Source organism: Chamaea fasciata, unplaced genomic scaffold (assembly GCF_029207755.1).
Source record: "Chamaea fasciata isolate MVZ Bird 193981 ecotype frontalis unplaced genomic scaffold, bChaFas1.0.hap1 SCAF_2, whole genome shotgun sequence".
NCBI lineage: Eukaryota > Metazoa > Chordata > Aves > Passeriformes > Sylviidae > Chamaea > Chamaea fasciata.
Genome location: NW_027094087.1, coordinates 99380712 through 99403046, shown reverse-complemented (window position 1 = coordinate 99403046; position 22335 = coordinate 99380712). Strand labels below are relative to the sequence as shown.

The following is a 22335-nucleotide window of genomic DNA, read 5'->3' as shown; positions in this document are numbered from 1 at the left end:
TATCTAAATAGTGTTCACTTTTTTAAATTGGGTTTTTTTCTATAAAATTTCTCCACGGTTAAAAGAATGATACAGCAGTTGATATGGACTTAAGAATAAGTATCTCATTATTTCACTTGGTTCTTGTCTTTCCCCTACTCTTTTAAGCAGGATAGGTTTGCTTTCTGTTCCCTGGTTGCCCTCCTGAGCTTGGATGATTTTGTTATGAATACCCTGGCCAAAAGACAGTGCTGGAGGCTTAAATTCATGGTATATTCATCTAATCCCAACGAGAGGGTAATTCCCAGATGGTTAAGGAGGTCTCTCCAAGCTCTTGTGACATTATAAAATAATCTAGTTAAAACCTTACATTTTATTTGGCCAAGTGAACTCTTCTCCTCTACACCACTGTGGGGTGGGGGATCCATCGCTACTGGTGGATCAAGCTTTCTGTGTTACCTGAACAGGAGTGCAGACTCCTACACTTGCAAGCAGGTGTGGGGGCAGCAGTCTCATCCATACAAAAATAAGTTTGCATTGGGTGTGAGACCAGCAGGCTCCAAGATGAATGAATGTCAGGGCACCCTCTGCCCTCTGAGAAGCCTTGATGGCACCTGGTCCTCTGAACCCTGATGTCTGCAGTGGATGGGCATTAGAGGTAAGTAGTTTGTTTCACACAGGTGACTGGCCAGAGGATGTTGGATCTGAAATGTTCATTGGATCTTGTATGCAGGCAGAGCTGGAGCAGCACAAACAACGTGGAGATGAAAACTCTGAAGGAGATTCAGTTAGCCAGGTCATCTTTTATTTTGTCTTCAATGGGAAATATATAGGGTGAGACTGACAAACTGTGTTTATGCTTACACATTACTGATAGTAATAGTATGTAATAAAAATAGGAAATGGTGGGGTTCTTGTAAAAACACAGAACTGCTTTTATAAATGTCAAAAAATCATCCTATTAGAGCTAGAGATGAACTTTGCAATATACACACTTTGAAGCATACATTTTCTTATCTAAACATATCAACATTTAACATTCATTTATTCTCCCCTGCTGATGTCAGGGAGCTAATTAGTCCTTTTATTGGCCTAGTATCTGTGAGTGTCAAAGCAGCAAAACAAAATATAAATAGTACCCATTTCATCCTCAAACTCTAAGTTGCACCAGAAGGGTTTTATTTTCATATTACTGAGCTGTTGTTACTCTAAAGTGTCCTCAGAGAGGTATAAGTCCTGAAATTAACTTTAAGGGCTTTGCTATAGCTGTGTGCACCCTTTTGGGCTTTCCCTGCAAGGAGAATTATGCTCAACCTTGTACTAGTTCTTTGACCATCTGCTGTGTATGTACATATTGCTCCAAGGATGTCACTTCAGGGTGCTACAGAAGTGAGTAGGTAAATCACCTGTAGAAAATAAAGGTGTAAATCCCTTTATTATCACTTTCTTGCTGTCCTACTTCCCACAATGTCATTTCAGTTTTCCTCGGACTTGTGACAAAATTTTCTGCCTCTGAACATTTTAACTTCTACTTCTCTGCCTGATTTCTCTGATAACTTAGCAGCCTTTATTTGTGAAAATATCTATATGAGGAGCAGAAGTCTCTGTTTTGGAGAAATTCTGGGTGAAAGCAGTTGTTCCCAAGACTTTTTAATGCTGACAGGTCCTAAAAAAGCTGCTTTGTGTTCAATGAAGACAGAAAGAGGCAGGGAGGGTGACTACAGGTATCTTTAAGCTGTCTTGTGTGGGGCTTAGTCTTGGAGTTCCTTGCTGGCCTTGAAGGGCAGAATGTTTTCCCAGTATCCTCTGGCTGTACCCGCTGGGTCAAGAGTCTGAGACTCTGGCACAGAAACTGTTCCCAGGGGGTTGTTTCTTCTTATTTCAAGACCACATCTCCTTGAGAGGACATCAGAACTAGGCAGCAAGAAAAATCTGAGCCCTGGAACTTGCCCAGGCACTTGAACTTGAGGGGTTCTGTATTGCATTTAACCAAGAACTCTTTTTAAGCAGAATGGATATGATTATAAAGTCCAGAAAAAGGCCAAAAGCTAATTGTATGTAGATGTAACTGCGAGTATTTATGTTGTTCTGTTCTGATAGACAAAGTTATGCCTACAGTTCCAGCAGCTGCTTATGGGAGCCTGTGGCAAATTCTAGCCTGGTGTCTGAAGTGCAAAGATGAAACTAATCTTACATTTTCCACTCCTGTCACAAAGTCTGCCTTACCTCAAAGAAGTGTTGTGATGAGATGGAAGAAGCTCTCCAGGAGCACTTGAAGGTGATTGTGTAGTAACGACTGCTTCAGAAAAATGTTCTTGCACAAATTTGCTTTAACTGTCCAGTACCATAACATATAGTTGCTTCTTGACCTCTGAGAATGCAACAGAATAAATGAGGATTTTCTCACGTAAAAGATGTTTCCTTGATGTCTTGTAGCTGCTCTTCTGCCACCATCCACTCAACAGTCACTTGAATTATATTGCTGTGAGGCTCTACAGGATGAGAAGAAAGCAAATGTTTGAAGTACAAGCTGTAATGTTGCTCTGCCATGTGGGCTTGCTCAAGACATTACTAGAGACTGCAAGGTTAAGGATGTTGATATCACCTGCAGTCACATCTTTCTCTTGAGAAATTCTGGGTTTGATGTGCATGGTACAACAAATGTCTGTTCAGTTACACAAGTTGGTGCAAGCTGTGCATACCTCAATTCTCAGGGTAATTTAGCAACAGTGCCACGTGTGCTGGAGAAAATGAGAACGTATTATTATTTTCTTCCTTACGAGAACCCATGAGTTCATCTGCTTTGCTTGCAACACCTTCATTAGTCTGGATACTCACTGTGCTTTGCAGTCACACTTCCCTTTCCTACTGCACAGTAGCTGAGGATGAAGCCTCTGACTGAATGTAGCCATTGAACTCTGGAGGGTGAATCCATCCTCCTGGTAACTGCTTCCTGCCTGGGCTTTGTGAACTGCTTCAGACCTGACTTGAACAGGTAGTGGTCCTCAGGTGTACCTGAACACCAGCCAGTGGTTCACTGTCAGTCTGGAGGCAAGAGCCTGGCTCCAGTCAGTGGTAGGTATGAAGGAAATCACCTGGTCAGAATTCCTTCTCTCCTTCCTCCTCTGGCTTCTGTTTCACCCATCCCCTACCTCCCCACCTTTTCCTTTCCCTTTCTTCTCCTTAACTGCAAGGCCTGTTTCATCTTTATGTTCAGCTTCTCCCACCTCTCCATAGAAAGAAATGAGAACTTATAAAATAAAAAGTGAAATAAAGGCTCATGAAAGCTATTACACACGTTTGTAATTAAAGTTTGATTATTGTTTCAGTTGTGCCCTCATTAACAGGTATGTAAGATGTGAAGGCAAGCAGACACAGAGCTCTCATTATTGAAGATAAATATGAATAACAGGAACCCAGAGAGAGCTCTTGCTCCCTGGATCAGGTATATCTATGTAGGTTAGACTTCTTAGAAGTTGTAGTCACACAAACAGACACAAAGGAAACACTGAAACAAAAGAATCACAAATTTCTTCACACTTGATATAAAGATATTGCTCAGCACAGCAGCCATCCCCCAGAGAGTTTTTCTGTCTTTCCATGCATTAGGCATTACGAATGTGAACTAGTGAAGGGTAACAAGGCAGCTGTGCTCTTCGTAAGGCCGAGGCAGAGCCTATTCAAAACCAGAGCATCTACATTCACTGTGTTTACACTTCTCAAAAGTTCAACAAACAGTATTTGTTTGTGATTTGTATCTGCCTTTTGCTGACAGTGCTCCTCCATTACCAAGGATGTCCCTCCCTGGAGCAGGGGAGGGTTGAGCCAGGGGATGCTGTGGAGAGCTGGCAATAAGCCTGCCCTTCAGCCAAGGGTGTGTTTGTGGCCTGTGTAGACATTCCCTGGTGAACTTTGAGCCAGCTAGATGAAGGTATGGATAGCAGCTCAGTCACTGCAGCCTGGAGCACAGTAGAGGCACCCAGTGGGATTTCCCCTCTCCCCCAGCCGGTTTTGCATCCTGCTGTGAGTTCCAGGTTTGCTGCAGCAAGTAGACAACTAAATGATCTAATTTAAGGGCAGCTAAAGGATAACCTGAGGAGATGAAGAAGTGTTTGACTGATGAGAGGGATGGCTCTGGATCTGGCTCTGTGGTGCTGTCCCCATCACTGTTCTAGCCCAGCTTTGGCAGGGACTTCTCATGCTCTGAATCTGAGATTCTGTGCATGGGATTTTCCTTTTTGTTTTCCTAAATTCTACAAATCCACTATAGGATTAGTGTGATGTTTCAAGCAATCTGCTATTTCACAGAAATTTCTGATGCCAGTAACCATTTTAATAAACATTGCTTTATTTCAAAAAAAATGTTTTTAATTTAATAATTACATGATAATGAGTTTAATAATGTGTACCAAGTGACCAGATTGCCATATAAATACTATGTCATGTGTGCTTTATTAAATCTAAGTAAGATTCTTGTTTGCAATATTTTATAAATTATCTCAATTTTTCTTTTTCTATGTACTTTTCAAGAAAACAAGTTCCTCTGCATATGGATTAGTTAGAGGCAATGTACAGATCTGCTTATGGAATCATCTTGAAAATACTTAATGGCCTTCACTGGGAATAAAGTTATTCTGAACACTGCCGTACTGAAACTTCCAATGGTGTGGAGTTTTCAAGTCTGAAGTAGCTGGTGAAACAATACTTTTTTTGAAGTAAAGGCTATGAACTGCCTTTATTTATCTCTAATTTCAACTTTGCAAACTGATCAGTTTCATTGGAGTTTGTTTAGGACGTATCCTCACAAACCTTCCCTGATCTGAGTAGTCCTATTGATTTATGGTATACTCTTGCATTAAAAGCCTGAAATATCACCCTTTGGTGTTTTGTTACATTTTTCCAAATGAATATTTTTTGTTTGTTTGTTTGTTTGAGGTGCTCCCTTTTAGTTTTTTTCTGGCTGATAGTGACACTAGTATGGGCCTATTTGCAGGTCAAAATTCTTTTCAGATTACTGAAGGAATTTACTGTCTCACCTGAAAGGATTTCAGCTTGAAGAACATGAGTTATTCAGCTTTGCTAGGAAATTCTTCTGTTCCTTGTGTGTGCATGCATGCAAGAAATGCACGAGTCAAATACGTAGCTGTTTCTTTGGTTTTAGTAATCTGTACTGGCCTTATTTCTCTTAATGTGGTGTGAAGTCCAAATTTAGAACCCTCAATGCATCATGGTGAGGAGTTCTAGCAAATAAACTGCACTTGGTTTGCATATTCTATCATAAAAGTACCAAGAAATTATGATTAATCCATTCATTCACCACGTTCTGGGTCATTTATGTGTTCTCTTCCATAACAAAAACAGAGAATAGGAATCAGTGATTCAGAGTTTCTGTGCAATGTATGTGAGGCTCTTACTTTGGAAGACTCATAGTTCAAATATTATTGAAAAAATCATACATAATGCTTGTAGATAAATAGATTTAATCTGGATTGTTCATCCATTTTGGTGTTGATCAATATTAGAAACAGATTGAACTAAACAAAATTTTAAGCTCTTCTTGCAAGGAGCTGACTCATTGCCACGATATTAATGTATTAGCTGCTTACCCAAAGGTGGCATATGTTTCAAATTTCAGTTCATTATGCAGTGTTTAGCATTGCTGATGTATGTGGAGCTGATTATTCAGCTACAAAAGTAATTGAAATAGTCATATAAATTTTATATATAAGCCCCTTTGTAGACAGTGTTAGATTTTAAAAGAAGTACAAACTCCAAACCCTACACAGAACTGAGCAGGTGGTTCTACAACAGCAAATAAAAGAAGAAACTAGAGCGTGTGTGTATTGTTAACTCATGTTCATAAATTAAATGAAAACAGAGGTGTCTGGCCAGACAGCAAGTCTGTTCACTGCTGTTGCAGGCAGACTGCAATATAATCTCACCATACTTCTGAGATTTGAGCTCTAACACAGAAGTATTTAAATTGTTCTCAAACACTAGGCAGGAAAAATCATAAGAAAGCTGTGTAAGGAATAGAACTGAGGTGATGCTGAAGGGAAAACTGATTCTTATCTGGAATTGAGGAGAGAGACAAGAACTATAGGGAATGGAATGAGCACAGTGATACAGATGGTGAAAACAGTTTCCCAGAAATTCATTATCTGAGTTGCTCTGTTGTCCTATCAGCTGGTGTCTCTTGCTTTGCTTTGCCTTTGCTTTCATTAACAGTTTTGAGGCAGCTTTAGAGTCCTCTGCCGTTAACAAGAGGGTTTTCTTTCGTTACTTGCTAGTCTTTGTGTCTGAGTCCTAAGGGAGAGACTAGCTACTTTTTGTGTTCTGCCTGCAGCATCTAACTTGCTCTTGTATAAACGAGCTTGATTCAGTGCCTGAGGGTCAGTGAAGTCTTCCTGCCAAAAAGCCCCCTGAAGTCAGAGGTGGGTGACCTTTTCTGATGAATGGTTTGCTCTGAGGAAGATAAAGGCCTGATCTTTCCAAATGCATTTGTAATTCAGAGCTGAATTTGGTAAGTAACAGCACTGAACTACAACATGGAGAAAATATTACTGAGGTGTTTCCCTCCAACATTTCCAAACCAAACAGCCTTAATTTTCTAATGCAAGACTGCTTAGAGCCCCTTTAGGGAAGTTTGTGGACATTTGGCACCAGCCTTACCAGGGAACAGAGCAGCTCATCCCTGAACTGTGCTGGAGACAGGCTGTGTAAGGATCCCACTTGCCAGGCATTAAGGCATGAGAGCAAATATTGCTTCTTGATTCTCCCGTGGTTCCCCGTCTGTGCTCCAAATGAACCCATAAATGAGAGGTGAGTATGGCCAGACACTCCCTCCAGTTAACTACAGGTCGATAGAAAGTTATTTTCACGTAGTCCAGAACCTACAGAGGTTATTTTTGGTTTGATCGCTTGCTCGGAAGCTGTGCATCCGAGGCTGAGGCATATCCATTTCTTTTAGCAGGCTTTCAGCTCCTGCAAGGAGATGGATATTAGTATCAGAAGCAAAACAGAGACAGTAAATGAGGTCAAGGTGACGGTACATAGGCATTAGATAATACAGTAATTTAAAATGAAGAATGAAATAGTTTAAAGAGTTTAAATTATAACCTATAGTACAGACACAGGATGACCCTTGTAGCATGGGGTGTGCAAAACTGTGTAAATATCTCTGGCAGCTGGGTGCAGGGGAGGTATGAGGGGGGGCAGCAGGTACACTGACAAAGAAGTTTTTTCATTCTCATTTCAAAGAGGTGAAATTCCTGATGTCCTTGTACTAACCAGTGTGGGGTGGGTGGGGGAGGAAGCAAAACAAGAGAAATAGATTACTTTTAAAAAACCAGTGGGAAAAAACAAAGCTAAAAATAATAGAGTTATATATTTTTTAAAAAATCTAATGACAGTTAACAGACAACAACTGGAAAGACTAGATTAAAACAATTTTCTTGCTAAGGTCGATTTGTGGTCAGTACTGAAGAAGAAATTATTCAACCTAATGGTAGGCAGAGAAGTGTAACTTGTACTTAAGACAGCACTTGTCTGGATATCAAAGATAGGAAACAGGACTCTGAAGTACTATGAACTTGACTGTTTAATGTTAGCAACTGTGGAGTCTGATTCTGCAAACGTTAAAACATGCGAGAATGCAACTATTCTCCTGAACACAATACATATGAGTACAGCAATATAGATTTAACATGCGTAATTATCAGAGTCCTTGTCCCTGCTATAATTTTAAATTATTGACCTCTGGTTTTAAATCTCTGTTTGAAACTGCAGAAGTACACAGAGAAAATACATACTTATCTTGGAGCAGAAATGCTGGTTGTGTTTTGTTGCAATAAAAAGAGATTCTGTCCTTTTATATGTGTAGCTTCATAAGCTTTCTTTTAAAAAATCAAAATCTTGTCTGTTGTCAAAAACAGTTCTTAACTTTGCTTTTTAAAATTTATTCAGAAACCCTTATGACACATAAGATAGAACACATGAAAGAAAGTTAGTCTTTCTCTTTTCTTTTCCCTCCTTATTTTTTTCCTTTCAAAGAAGTAACATAAAATATGTGTGTGGTGTAAGAACGTGTGCTGAAGTTTCATGTTTCAGGTAATCTTCTTTAAAATAATGGGAGTCTAGATTGCATCAGTTAGTTTAAAAACTGCTATGCTATTGGTAGGAAGAAAATGGGATTTGAGCCAAAATTTGCCTGTGTTACTGCCAAAGTCTGTATCAGATTTAAGACACATGCTTCTGCAAGCTTCCATGAAGGTTGTGAAAAAAGTTTTCATACAGAGTTGGATTACAGCTCTCGGCTCAAAACACTGGCCATTACACTCCCATCTTAAAAGCCTGCTGTAACACAGGACACAGAATCGAGCAGATTTCTTACATTTTCTGGACCATAGATGGATTTTGTATGTCTCTTTGTGTCTTGATGGAAGATAAATTAACTTCATTACCTGGAATCCATACCTGATCGCTTGTGAGTGTGTATGTGTATGCATACAGATATATATCTATTTAAAACCTTATCATGATTTTATTTCAAGTGTATCTAAGATCTACTCTGAGAAATTACATTCTCTAGAGGAACTTACAATTGTTTTGAGCAGCAAAGAGACAGATATTTACTCTCAGATGTTGGAATCCTTTGTGAGTTTATGAGAGAAATTCTGGAAGCTTTTCTGTGTTGGTGGTAGAGAAATGTCTTTTGCAACAGACACTTCCAGCTGCACAACAACTACTGCGTAGTAACCTGTGGATTTTAAACATCAGAATGTACAAACCGTGGGCAACGGTGAATATTTTCATAGTTTCTTTTCTACATCTGCTGCAAGGATCTGACTATGAGAATGGATCTGTGAAGGTAGGTGAACTTTATTTATTGTGATTCTTAATAAATTTCTAGAATTAGCTACATTTACTGTGCAAGGTAGTGTGTTTCTTGCTTTTTCGGTAATGGGTTATTTTTTTTTTTCCTTTGGTGATGGTTTAGTTGCAGAGATGTTTAGCAGCCATAGAGGAAAATGAATCTACAAGGAATTTAAATCCATATTCTCTGTTTAGTATTTTATTACTTTTTTTACTAGGCATTAAGTACTCATTGTGTACTTTATTCTTGAGTTAAAATTTTAGTTTCAGTCATACAAAATAGATGAAAAATCTGAAAAAGAAGCACGAGTAAGAGTATTTAGAATATTTAGTAAATACACTTTTTTATTTCAGGTATTTATAATTGCAGGAATGAGTATGCTGGCATTGAAATTTTCCCTGTAAAAACACGTGTTCACCAGTTGTTCACTTGTTTGCCAGATATCAGAGAAACATGTTTCTTTTTCTTCATTAGAAAAAGTTATATGGAATTTTAAAATAAACAGCAACTAGTAATAGTAGAGCACATTGCCTGGAAATTAACTTTTCTCCTGAATATAGTATATGAAATTTACTATATTCCAAATTTAAGCTGAAGCCTCACCATGAGAGTAGGATTTTTCAGATCTGACTTTGAGACAATGTGAGAACATCCAGGACAATCATTTAAAAAAATCAGAACAAAAACTGGAACAAGTTTCTACACATGCAGTCTGTCCAAAAATGATTAATTCAGTGTGTGGTCCAGAACAAATTATTTGTTTTTCCCTAGCAGAGAAAAACAAGCTAATATTTTTGTTTTCACTGCAGAAAACCTGATTGCAAGCAATGACCACACACTAGTCTGTGAGTCTGCTGCACGCTGACCTGTGCTTTAGAAAAGAAATGCTAAGCTGTGTGCCTAATTGCAGACTGCTGTTGCCAGCCCAATAAGTCAGCCTTGGTGAGCAATGTGTGGCTCAGGATGACTGAAGCCTGCTGACTGTTCACAACTTTTTAATTTTCAACCTCAGCAATCAATTCTTTGAAGGCATTAGGACCAGAGTAATAAGCTTTGTTTAATGCATTAACTTTGTGCACTGTATGACAAATCACCGATTTTGTACTTGTAAGAATCACTATTTAAAATCAGAATGTGCTTTCTAATACAGAGTAGTAACAGAATTCTGTAATTGATAGGGGTGATAATTCTAGCCACATGTGGGATGCAAGTTTATTCAGCACAATCATAAAACCACTAGAAAGCCCTTTAATTATAAACTTTGAATCCATATCCACTTTTCCTAGAGTAAATGCAACGGCTCTTCTTGCTAGCTTATTCTGGTTTGCAGTTCATTTAAGTTCATTCACTGTGATAGGATTGTCCATCCGACATAGGTACAACTGTGATTATTTTCACTGAAATTTGGTTACCACTGTCAAGCAGCCAGCTTAGCCACAGGCTGCTGTTCTTGAAACAACTCACTGCGAGTTTCCAAGACTATCCTAAAGGAATCTTATAGGTCACACTCAAAAAAGTGTCCCACTCAAAAGGTACCACACTAAAATGCTTTATTTCACTTGCATTGACTGCTGATTGCCAAAAGGAAAAGACTGGCTTTCTGCTTGATCTGGCTCTATACCTCTGGTATGGACAGAGGTTTTTGGCTAAACCATTTGGTTATCTTTTAAAGTTTTACGTAGAGTGTTAGCTTTCTGGGTGGTTTTTCTCCTGTATGACCTGTGGGCTTCTGTGAGTGTACATATGTGGAAATACACCACAAAATGTCCTTCATCTTACAGTGTTGGATGGCACACAGGGTTATGACTTTTTTTACCATTTGCACCTCAATTTGAATTTGCAGTACACCAAAATGATGTGTTGCATTCAGTTACCCTTATTAAGGTGCATATACATTATTTTTTAAAAATTCTTTAAGCTCAACAGCATCATGGCCTGGATAAAACCCACAAGGCCAGATGCAGGTAAACACAACCAATGAGACCTAGGAAGGGTTAATCACCAGCAACCTGCTCTGCCCCGTTATATGAATCCAAGTTAGGTGAGCTCTGCCCAGGCCACCTGAAATTTTAAAACTGTTTATGATTTAAACCATCAGGTGGCATCAGTGTGGTATCATGCAATAGAGTTTCAGGGGGCTAAGCATTTAAATACTCTCTTTCCCCCTTCAAATATCCTGATAAAAGGTATGAATGTTAGAAAGCTTATATACAAGTTGCAGTGATTCAGCCTCAGTTGGCTTTTCCTAACACTTCAAAAACTCCATCCTCTTCTGAGCACATGAATCCCTTTTCCCCACCATGTACATGCATTCCTTGCCTACCAGAGCTCTTCCTTCCTCTCTCCGTTCCCAACCTGTTCTACTCCCAGCACCTGACCTGTGTTCCCTCGCCTCCAGGACTCAGGGACTCACTTTTCTAATTGGTCTCTTGTTTGTGCTATCCAAGTGCCACCCTCCTTCCCACTTGCTTCCTCCTGGGTGGGGACATCCTTCTTCTCTCACAGACCCTCAGGAGCTTTGTCCAAGTTCCTCAGAGATAGCCCTAATGGACACTTTTGTTTTCCAGTCATATCTGACCATGGTTCCTCCATTCCCTTCTCCATCCATAGCTTCCTTCTTTGTCCCTGTTGTTTTAACTTCCCCAGCTTTCCTTTTCCTGACCCATTTCTTGTTCTGATCTCCAAAGATGATCTCAGCCTCCTTGGCCAGGTCTTGCCCTCCTCCATGAGTACTCATCTCCTTCACCTCCCACAGGCAAATTCAGCAGCTTCCTGTCCCTGGATGCCAGATCCCTGTGGCCTGAGGGGGAAGAAGGGCAGGTCCTGTGCTCTCAGCCCCATAGGCTGGACCTGCACCCATGGGTGGCCTGCACCTATGTCCTGCTCTGCTCCTGAATGGACTGGAACCAGCACAGGACCTGACTGCTGCAAAGCCCTGGGAGGGCTATGCTGCTGTTCTACTCATTCACATCTGGGTGGATTTTTTTCAAAGATAGTAGTAGACACATCTGAACCAAAAAAGGGCTCCTCAGGTGTCAAAAATTCTCATCTGCGATTCACAGTAGGGAAACAGAAAATTTTTTTTGCGTGGAAAAGGAGGAACTTCATCCTCCACCATGGTCCAACCATTTTGACAGAGAGAGCAAAAAAGTTATTAAAATTATTTTGAGGCAGACATCTGGTATGGAAAGTTTCAGCCTGAACATTGAATGTCTGGCAGTCAGAAACCCAACTGGAGCACAGGCTCATGGTGGGAAGCTGTGGGCAGCCTCAGACAGGGGCAGCACAGCCACACAGGTGTCCAGTAGGGCTTGGCTCCAGAGCTGAACTGATGTCAAGGTTGGCCCTTGCCCTCCAGTGGCTTGGTTCACGATGCCAACCTAACATATGAAGTCCTCATAGAAGATTTCAATGTGGGTTTTCTGAAGACTCAGAATTTTTTTTTTTTTTTTTTTTTTTTTTTTTTTTTTTTTTTTTGTCAGGAAATGCTTTAAAAATTCCTTATTGAAGTTCTTGTCCCAACAGTCTCTTACATTTTGGAAACCCTCAGCTAGAGAACCGCAAATTTCACTGTCTCTCTTCTGTCTCTCCCCCTCAAACTTTTTCCTCTCATAGAGCAACAGCAGACATAAACTACTTTTTCCAGAATTTTAAAATTAGATGTGAAGAGCTATGTCCTATATTCATCAGAACTGAGGCAAATTTTTTGCCAAGAAAAGCCAACAATCCATCAGACCTGCTTCTGTCTTCCAACACTGAAACTGCCTTTCCAATGAGGCTGCAAGTTTTGATCTCGGAGAATGAAAATCTCATTGCTTTCCTCCTTAATTCTGCTGCTTCACATTATAAATAAAGTGTTGGGGGACAGGCAAGAGAAAGGAACAAGTGGTCACTTCCAAGTTTAACAGACTCAGAGCCTTTTCCTTTTGCAGAGATGTTCTCCCCATGTTGAACCCTCCTTTGGTTTTGTTAGAAAGAAACCCGCAGTGGATAGGCCTGAGGAGTGTCCCTGAACTATAATGCTGCTTTCTGATCAAAAGACCGAGAGGTTAGGTGGGCTTAGCTGCAAGGTAAACATGGCTACTCTCTGTTACGTGCACTCCTTTTCCACAGCTAAATCTTTTTTACTTCTGCACTAAACATTGTTAAAGCCTCGAGTGGTGATTTTTGCTCAAACAGACCTTCTTAATCTCCTCCTGTCACTGTGAACTGCACAGAGCGGGAAGACACTCTCCAAACACAGCTGGTACATAGTCCCTGTCCACTGGTGAGAGGGAAGCAGCACTTCCCCACCCTCCTGAGTCCCTGGACCACCTAAGTGGAGAATGCCTTGCCCTTGGGAAGGCATGGAAATACTGGAGAGCCATCACGCCATGGGCGGAAGAAATCAGGAAGCTCTTTACATCTCCTTTCCGAGAGCCAGCTGCAGTCTGTCTGTCTGTACAACTGAAACAGAGCTCTGTGAAGAAGCCTGAGCAGCAGAACTGGCTGTAAGATTGTGCCCCTGTAATTATAAATGACACTGTTTCTCAGACAAACCTACACAGCTTTCTAAAATCTGCTTGCAAATGTTGCTCACTTTCTAGAAAAGTTAGATTCTAACAAATCTTCCATGTCATGGGATCTCTTCCTCAAAGGCAGCTCCTGAAATTCCAGCAGACTGCTCGACTGATAGAAAAAGCAACTTGAAATGTCATTGGGAACAATTCCTCTGTTTAAACTAGGCTTTTCATCCTTAAATCCAGCTTCCTTTCAAAGTTAGGAAACACTTCTAAACAAATATTATGAGATTGCGGTTTTCAGAAGCATTTCGTTCTCCCAGTTTTGTCTGCTGCATTTGATTCTCTGTGATTACCATCTCTGACAGGCATGATGAGCCAAAAATGTGTGAAAATATACTCACAGCATTCCTGCAGAAATGATTGTGTTTTTCCTTCAGAAGTGAGAAGCTATCAGAGAAGTTGTGAGGAAAGCCAATTTGTTCTGACTTATCTGCTACTGTCTTGACAAGGTGCACTGGAGGCAAACAGAACAATCCTGTATTGTTATCACGCCACACAGCATCTGTCCTTGGCTCTTATCAGTTTGGAAAGGCAACTACTAACATGCTGCTACTTTATAAAGAACAGTTCTGGCTCATGAGAAATAGCAAAAAAATCCCTCCCAGGTGCTGATCCAATCCAGTTCATCTCAGCTAGGCTTTTAATGTCTGAGGATAGAGCAGAGCTTGGAACAGTACACCAGGCTGTGTAGATTAATCAGATGCAGCATTACAGAAATCCAATTATCAGCTGTTTGAAATTAAGCGCTAATCAAACTTTGCCATCAGTTGTAGCTCCCATCTGAAAGTCTGTGAAACCAAGGAGAGGCAAGAAGGCAGGTTGAGAGGACAGAGAGCCATCCTTTTAGTAATTAGTGGTCTGAAAGCAACCAAAACAAGCTGTCAGCTCAGGCTCAGCAAGGACTGCTTGTTTCTGTTTTCTGCAGCTTACTGGTGCTTTCTCCCTACAGGCATTTGGGTTTTTATAACCCATGGTGTGGTGGTATCAATGTAGGTTCTCACAGCAGGCAAGCAGAGATAAGATATGCCTGAAAACAGGAAAAATGGTGCAAATTCCAGCTTGTGAGACCTCTGCCATGGTGTCTGCAGTTTTTGTTCTGATCAACACTGCTGCTATTCCAGACAAGGTTTACTTGTGTCTTATCTCCTGTGGACACCATTCTGGCATTTGGGAAAAATAAAGAAGGTACAGTTGTTGTAGGTGATAACTCATTAATTCTTATTCCCACAAAAAAAAACCCCAAAAACCACAAAAAAACCAAAAAAACAAACAAACAAACAAAAAACCAAACCCCCCCAAAACCCAAAAAAAGCAACCAACCAAACAAACAAAAAAACCAAAAAAAGCAAACAGACAAACAAAAAAACCCCAAAAACCACCACCACAACAACCTTGTATACTACTTTTTATAGTTATCCCACAATGGGATCTGTGATTCTTTTAGGCCTTTCTCTCAGGGCAAGTAAGTTCAGTTACAAAACTGGCCTTTGCCCTTTCTTGGACTTGGCTTTGAGACCATTTTGCTGAGGGGGAAAAAATGACCTGAGCTATGCTGCTGCAGGGAAGTAAATCTGATATGGTAACTTTCCTACAGAAACACTTCTTCCTGAGAAATTTCTTACTCCTCTCACTATGTGCCATTCCCTTACCTACTTCTCCACCTGCATCCTACCTCCCCAGCATGCTTTGCAAATCGTGGTACATCTTGCTGGGACCTGAGGAATGGAAACAAAATGCTGAGTGGCCTCACTACAGCTGCACAGACCCCTTTTGCCCACGGGAAAACCAAACAGAATTTTTTTTTTTTAATGTCCTGGTGAAAGAGTGAAAAATGGGCTTCTGCACCAATGAACAGCAGAAAAATTGCACAGGCTATTTTAGCTTTCTTGCATTAAGAAAAAAATCAGCTTCCTTTGCGAAGGACGTGGTTTTTTTATATTTTTTTGCCCAAATGTGATTTGACCGCTCAGCTGGTGGTAGGACGCCATCTAGGGTCCTTCTGCTCCCACAAAGTTGTACTGAGCACAAACAACGTGGAGTTGGACTCCTGGGATTTGGCAATCCAGTGTGGGCACCACAGGAATGGGTTCAGAAAGGGGTGACCGCCCTCCTCACTCTTGGGATGTCAGGATGGGTTTTCCTGAGCCATGCTTTCCTGGGAAGCAGGCTGTGTTGGCCTTGACAATTCACAGTCACTGACTGCAGTGTGGTCACTGTTCGAGTGCAGCTGGGGAGGGAATTCTATTTGAGTCACAGTGAATTGCAAAAAAAGTTGCATCATGTTACTATATCGTATGTCACTTTGCACATAGAGAATGTGCCACAAAGACAGGGAAAAGGTTTCACTTTAATTAGCAGCATGACTCAGAAACCATGTTAGGATACTTTTCTGAATTGCTAGGGAAATATTACTCAAGAAAAACTACAATTCCAGGAAAATGTGTGCATGTGATTGGGGTAACATAAGTTCATTCAGTGTTGGCAATGGCTTTGCTTTGTGAGTGACATTTTGAAACCCAAATGTCCAATTGGCTAGTCATACTTCCAAAACATTTATTAAAGTGTCTTGGGGGAAAACCCAAAAACCAATGAAGGCACTAACTAAAGAACCCTTCATCACAATAAAAAATACTTTCAAATATTAAAAGAATACATAGTCATCTGACTTCATGCAGGTCTCTCTTACTGAGCTGTTCCAAACTCACTCTCCAAATCCCAGTGACTTCCAAAGAATGGACAAATATCAAGAGACAGTGACTACAGCCTGGACACGCTCTTTGTAAACACATTTAATATGCTATTTTTGATGTGTGCACCCTGTCATAGTGTTGGGCCAGCACCTAACCTGGTGTGCAGTGAAGTAATAATATTCTAGCTGACCTCTGTATTGAGCAGCACTTCTGCCTCAACACATTGCAGGAATGCAAGACCATAGGAACAAGCATATAAGCAGAAACTCAGAAAATGAACTATAAGACTCCCAACATTGTCAGTAGAATTTAGAATATATCAGTGAGTTATCACACTGGATATTTATGACAAATCACCTATGTTTTTTCACTTACCAAACGAATGTACTTTGCATGACCACTGTAGGAGGGACCTTAAGGTAAACTCTCAATGTAGTTGACTAGGCTTGAACGGGAAGTCCATACCTTAGCAGGCCAACTCTTTCATCTACCACTCCAGTTTTCATCTACCACATCCATCACTGCCAGCAAACTGATGCCCAGTGGATGTTGTTACCTTCAAAATCACACTTGGAGGTTGTGTCCCATGAGAGCCAAAAGACCTGGCTGTGGGAAGGAGTATCTTTTCAATGAGAGTTCTAGCTGATACACAAAATGTTTACTGGCTGAAAAAAGGTGCCTTGTTTTTGGTATAAAGACTTAACTGGCTAAAAGTATATAGTTCTCAGAGGTATTTTGATAAAATATTATCAGCCTCTGCTTTGGACATGAAAAATTGTATGAAATATTCTGAGATTCATGCTTCCACAAAACCGTGTCCAATTCTGATGTTTTCAGTCATTTGCCTTCAATATTTTGGTTTATTCAAGAGAGAAGACAGCAACCAAAATGTCTCATCTCCAAGGATTTTCATAATGTAAGCATGCTACCAAAGTGCAAGAAGTCTGATTTGTTTGCTGTAGCACCACAAAAGATGTATTCTAGTTCAAAAGGCCATTCAAAATATAAAACATCTGTTCTTTTGACACCACAGAGAAGTTAATATGATTTACTCGTGAAAACAGATAATTTTCAGCTAAAGTAAAAGCTGTTTTATCATCACCTTGTCCACCAAGTTTAGAAAATGGGTAATTAGGTCTCCTTCTTCAGTGGAGGTTAAACTTGAGACCAAGAAGACAGACTCTAAAGAAGGAGTGTCTGGAGGAAGCTTTTTACCACATTGAACATGAGGTGGAGCAGTCCGGAGCTTCCTCCTCCTCTGTTTTTGTGTCTCAGTCAGATGATGTACTGACAAGGTTTTAACAAAAGAGGCCCTCAAAAGTCCCAAATGTATCAGTGAGAAATGTGACTGAGGTCAATGTCTCCCTGTCAGCACTCTGCCACCTCATACAACACCTGGCCACACTGTTAGTTTGACTTTCTCTGTTCCTCCCAAACCCATAAGTAACATATCTGTCTGTCCTTATTTCCTTGCTCTGGGAGCTCTTCACTGCTCTTCTTACAGGCCACAGGGCTCCATGCAGTTTCTCTTCCAGCAGCCATGGCACACAGGACTTCAGGAGGGAGTGCTGTGATCACACAGTCACCCTCTCCTGAGAGGATGCACAGACAAGGCCAACATTTTCTAACTCTCAAGGCAGACTGCAGAGAGGTTTTGCACAGATTGTGGGTGAGGGAAGCAAAATTTTCCTGTGCCTGTTCTTCATCCTTGAGCTTTTTCAGGGAAAAAGGTCTGTCCCTTTGCATGTTTTTTGCTATATTGGACAATATAGCTGTATTCTTTCAATACAGCTCTCACTGGAGAAAACACCCTTTTTAAAAAGTGATAGCTGGAAATTTGTCTCACAGGGCCTAAACTTGTCCCCACTATAAACAGAATGCCCCTTCAGATTATTAATGCTGTAACTGTGATGATCAAATGAATGCTCAGTCTGGACAAGGCGTGCACTGAGAGAGATGAAACATTTTTAGAAGAGATTTGAGTATTTGTTTACAACATTTTGAGGGTGGAGTGAAGTACTGCATGCTCCTGAAATTTCATCCATGCTTCTGAGATGACAAAGACTGTAATAGCCGCATAAAAATCCCATGACAAGCCCATCATGTTTCAGAGAAAAAATTTAGTAGGAAGTCAAAATATCTAATTGTTCTGTGATCATATTCACTATAATAAAAAATAGCTTATTTGTGCACTAATAATGTACAATAATGCTTCCAGAGGGAATATAGTCAGGGATGCATCTTCATATACCAGAAGTTCATAGCTGACAGAGAATCAAAAATATGATTTTACTGGAGCTGTTGAAAAGTAAATGCCCTTTCTCTCCTCAGAAATGAAATACAGTGTGATGATAAAATTACTGCATGCTAATATGTGTCAGACATGTGGCAGAGTTAGATGCCTCATGATAGATATTTATGGGGTGATGCAGTTGCTTGTTGATAGGGCAGTAAGTCACTCCTCCAAGCCTCATGTTTTCAAACTGCAGAAGATTCTCTCACTGTTTTATTACCTGTTATGCAACACCCCAAGGATACAAGATGCTGCATTATAGACAATATTTGTTATGACAAAATTTGGTAATGCTTGAGCCCCTGCTACCTAAAAATCATGGCCTGTCACTCTAAGCAACATCTTCAGTGTTTCCTTGGTACCCCCTCTGGATGAATGCCTTCCTCTTTTCTCATATCTTTTGCTTTGGCTATAGACACCAGGTTAGGTATCATATCTTAATTTCATGTTTTTACCTGACTCCAGGTAAAATGACAGGAGGTACAATAATGCAAAAAATACTACTAATAATGATGAAAACCCTCAAAAGAGTTCTTGCTGCACAAAAAACTCCACACAAGCTTGTTATTCTTACCAGGAAAAAATAGTTCTTTGTGTTGGAGTCATAATGGCAGGAGCTGCTTCATTTTCCTGCCAAGAGAGAACCAAACGTTTCCGCGGGAACTCCCTTGCAGTTCCTTGGCCACATCAGCTCACAGTCTGTGTGCTGTGAGCCAGAGCTGGCTGGGCAACTGCACCGTGGCTTTGGGGCAGTGAATGGAGTGCTTTCCTCTGCCAGTGCTGGCCTTCAGCCCCTCCCAGCTCCTTCTGACCCTGGTGCAGTTGCACTTCCTGAGTGGTTATATTTGTGTACCTCATAAATTTCTTGTGCTTTAGATTAGGAGAGGTTTTTTAAATCTCATTTGACTACTCTCAGTTGAGTGGGATTCAGGTCCCCTCACTACAGCTGAACTGTGATCTGCCAATTCATCCTTCACAATCAGTGTAGAGAAAGAGTGCATTTTGGAGGCACAGTTAATTCAACAAGCTTTAGAATGGGATGAATGTTCACCCAGTGGCCCTATTTTTCTCTGTTATCCATGACAGGAGTCTCAGATAAATAGTTGTTATTCATTCAGGTGAATAGAATCATAGAATCTGATTATTTTTTATTTTTGATAATTGTGGGGTGGCAGCAAGCTGTAGGCACTCTATCTCCACAAGATGAGCCTGCAACTATAGTCAGTTTATACACTGTGGTAAAATCACCTTGGGGAACACATCGTGGAAGATAAAAGGAGGTTGTTTTCACGTGTAGCACACATAGATGCAAAATTTCTTGGTCCTTTCTTGTGGTGATGAATCATCTACCTAGTATTTAAACTAGTTTGAATCTAGTTCTGAGATTAGCCTTCAGGCAGCACTGGAACAGGGGGAATTCACCTTCTGGTTGCATCAGGTCTTTGTCTTCTACATAACTTCTCTTGAACAGAATGCAGTTTCTGCAGCTGCATAAAGCACACAACACTGACATAAAGGTTCAAAACACCCTCTCATGCTGCCAGTACTCTTTGTGTTCAGGAGCCCTCATTTTGAGACAAAACTTCCACCCCACAGATTGGTTGGTTTTGAAAGCTTTAGTCTGACCTTATCTTAAGCCTGTTTGGCCAAGTTTGTGATACAATGGCATTAAGAGAATCATCACTGTGCTATGCAGCTACAATCTGCTTTCGCTTGCAAGATAAATCTATTAAGTTCTTTCTACTGCTCAGCTGCTGAGAGAATGGATCAAAAAACAGTGCAAGGTTATCAAGAGGTTCCTTAATCATTTGTCCTGGACCCAGATACAGTGGTAATGTTGAAAATTTCCATTGCTATTTATGCAGTACTTGCCACGATAGCGTCTGTGACCCTAACTCAGAAAAACGTTCCTTATCAGGAGAATTCTTACTCTTGTTTAGCTTTAAGCAGAGGTTTATGTCCTACTGTAGAGAAAGACTGTGAGGCTGGGGCTTAAGGAAAGTAATCATATGTGTAAAGCTTTCAGGATGTATTTCCTGGGTCAGTGAGCGTGCTTGAGTACAGAGGGAAATGCAGGCAGATTGAGCAAAATATAGATTTAAATAAATTTTTATTTTTGCCTTCTCATGCACACAAAATATTATTCATCTGCATCAAGGTAGATCATTCATGCAGCTGTTTTCTTAAATACAACTTCACATGTTTTTGTGCTTTATGTCCTCAAGTACATTTAGCACCATAGCAGGCCTTTTTTTTTACTGCTGTACTCCACATCTTTCCTCTGTTGTCCAAAATGCCTCCAGGAGGTCTTGAAACACAGCATTAATGCTGCTGAAAAGAGCAGCACATGCCAAGAAAAAAAATGGAGTTCTGCAAGGGTGTATTCTGATGACTTTCTTAGACGTAGTTTTGATTTCTTTTTTCCTAAGCAAGAAATCTAGAAGCTTGTCAAGGATGGAGAAAAGGTGCAAAGTGCAGAGCTGCAGCCCCTGATAGGGTACGGTCAATCCTAATACTCAAGAAAGAGCTCAGTTTGAACAGTGCAGGCTGTCTGTGGGATTGTGCCTCTGTGTGACACGATGCATAAAGCTAAACATTGGACAAGCATAAATCAGTGGGGAAATGAACTCAGTGCCTGATTTTAGTCAGTGTCCGAGGGGGGAAAGGCCACTGAATGTATCACTGCTTTTTCTCTTGTTACTTTCCAATGCTGACTACTTTTAGGGTTTTTCTGGCATCTAAGATTACTAGGAAGAAGTTAGATAGCCCATTATGGTTTCTTTTGGAAGGACAAGAGTTGTAATTATCCAAAAATCACAATACTAACTCGTGTTATCATTTCCTGATGATTGTTCATAGCCAAACTAGAGGAAAACAGATATTCCTCTTTGAATTGAAGAATAATTTTGGAACGTATGAGAGGTCAGTGTTTTAAAAAATATGCAGCTTCAGTTAATTATGAATCTGGTTTTTATCTTGGGGTATGGGATCCATTTTTAGATAAGGTACTTAGAAAAATGACATTAAGAGCAGCAGCAAGCTGAGGAGGTAAGAATGAACTACTTAAACCTGCTACATTGATATTTGTTATGGATAAATTCTACTCAAACGTTTCTCACAGGGAGTACCATCTCTTTGGTGGACTATGGGGTGTACATTGATGGGTACTGAAAGTTTAGGACATTTAGAGCTTTTCAGTGATATGGGTCCACAGGTAGTTTTTTCATTTTGGGAGCGAGGAAATGACATTTCCATGGTCATTTCCCAATGACTCCTTGTCTAATTTGTTTTTCTCTCAAGTCTTAATGAATATTTTAAGCTTCCTTGGGCCAGAGTGGATGATTTTGCTCCCTATGTGTACCATGCCAAGTGCAGTGAAGTTCTGCTCCATGTCTTGGTTGCAACCATTACAACCACCAACTTCCACAATAGTGACAGCTCACCTCAGCTGACTGCTAAAGTCTGTGTCAATGTAAAGGAAAGTTGGATGAGGGCGTGGAAGGGAAAAAAAAAAATCAAGGTTCCTCTGAACCAGGAGGCTGAGCAGCTCAGCCTGAGATAGGTTTCACTAGACTCCCACCTAGCAAAATATGGGGAAAGAAGTGAAAATAAACCTAAAAGCACAGTGGGATCCAAACAGTTCAAGATGTTGAGAGTGGTGTGGAGAATGGGAGGGGAATGTGTAAGGAAGGAATGTGAGAATCAGAGAAAGACTGAAAAAGGGAGGGATATCTGAAAAATGGGAAACAGCATGTGCAGATGGCTACAGTCAGGAGAAACAGACTGTAAATGGTTCTGTTCCTCTTTTGCTTTATGTGAGGAGCTGGATCTCCCAGAAATGTCAGTGAAGTGTCAGTCTGACATCTACGTATCTTTCCTCTGCTCTGTGGCTGAGTGAAGAGCTCCCCTCCTGTTCGAATGCTAGTTTTAACTGCT

At 40.5% G+C, this 22335-nt stretch overlaps 1 protein-coding gene across 1 annotated transcript in view; it reads left to right on the top strand.

Moving 5' to 3' along the window:
* The first annotated feature begins 8310 nt into the window (after positions 1 to 8310).
* The window catches only part of VEGFD (vascular endothelial growth factor D), a 30763-nt gene continuing 16738 nt past the window's right edge, over positions 8311 to 22335 (top strand). Inside the window, exon 1 of the mRNA XM_066176867.1 lies at positions 8311 to 8848. Coding sequence (XP_066032964.1) covers positions 8759 to 8848 — 90 coding nt within the window. The 5' untranslated portion in view covers positions 8311 to 8758. The remainder of the gene's footprint in view (positions 8849 to 22335) is intronic.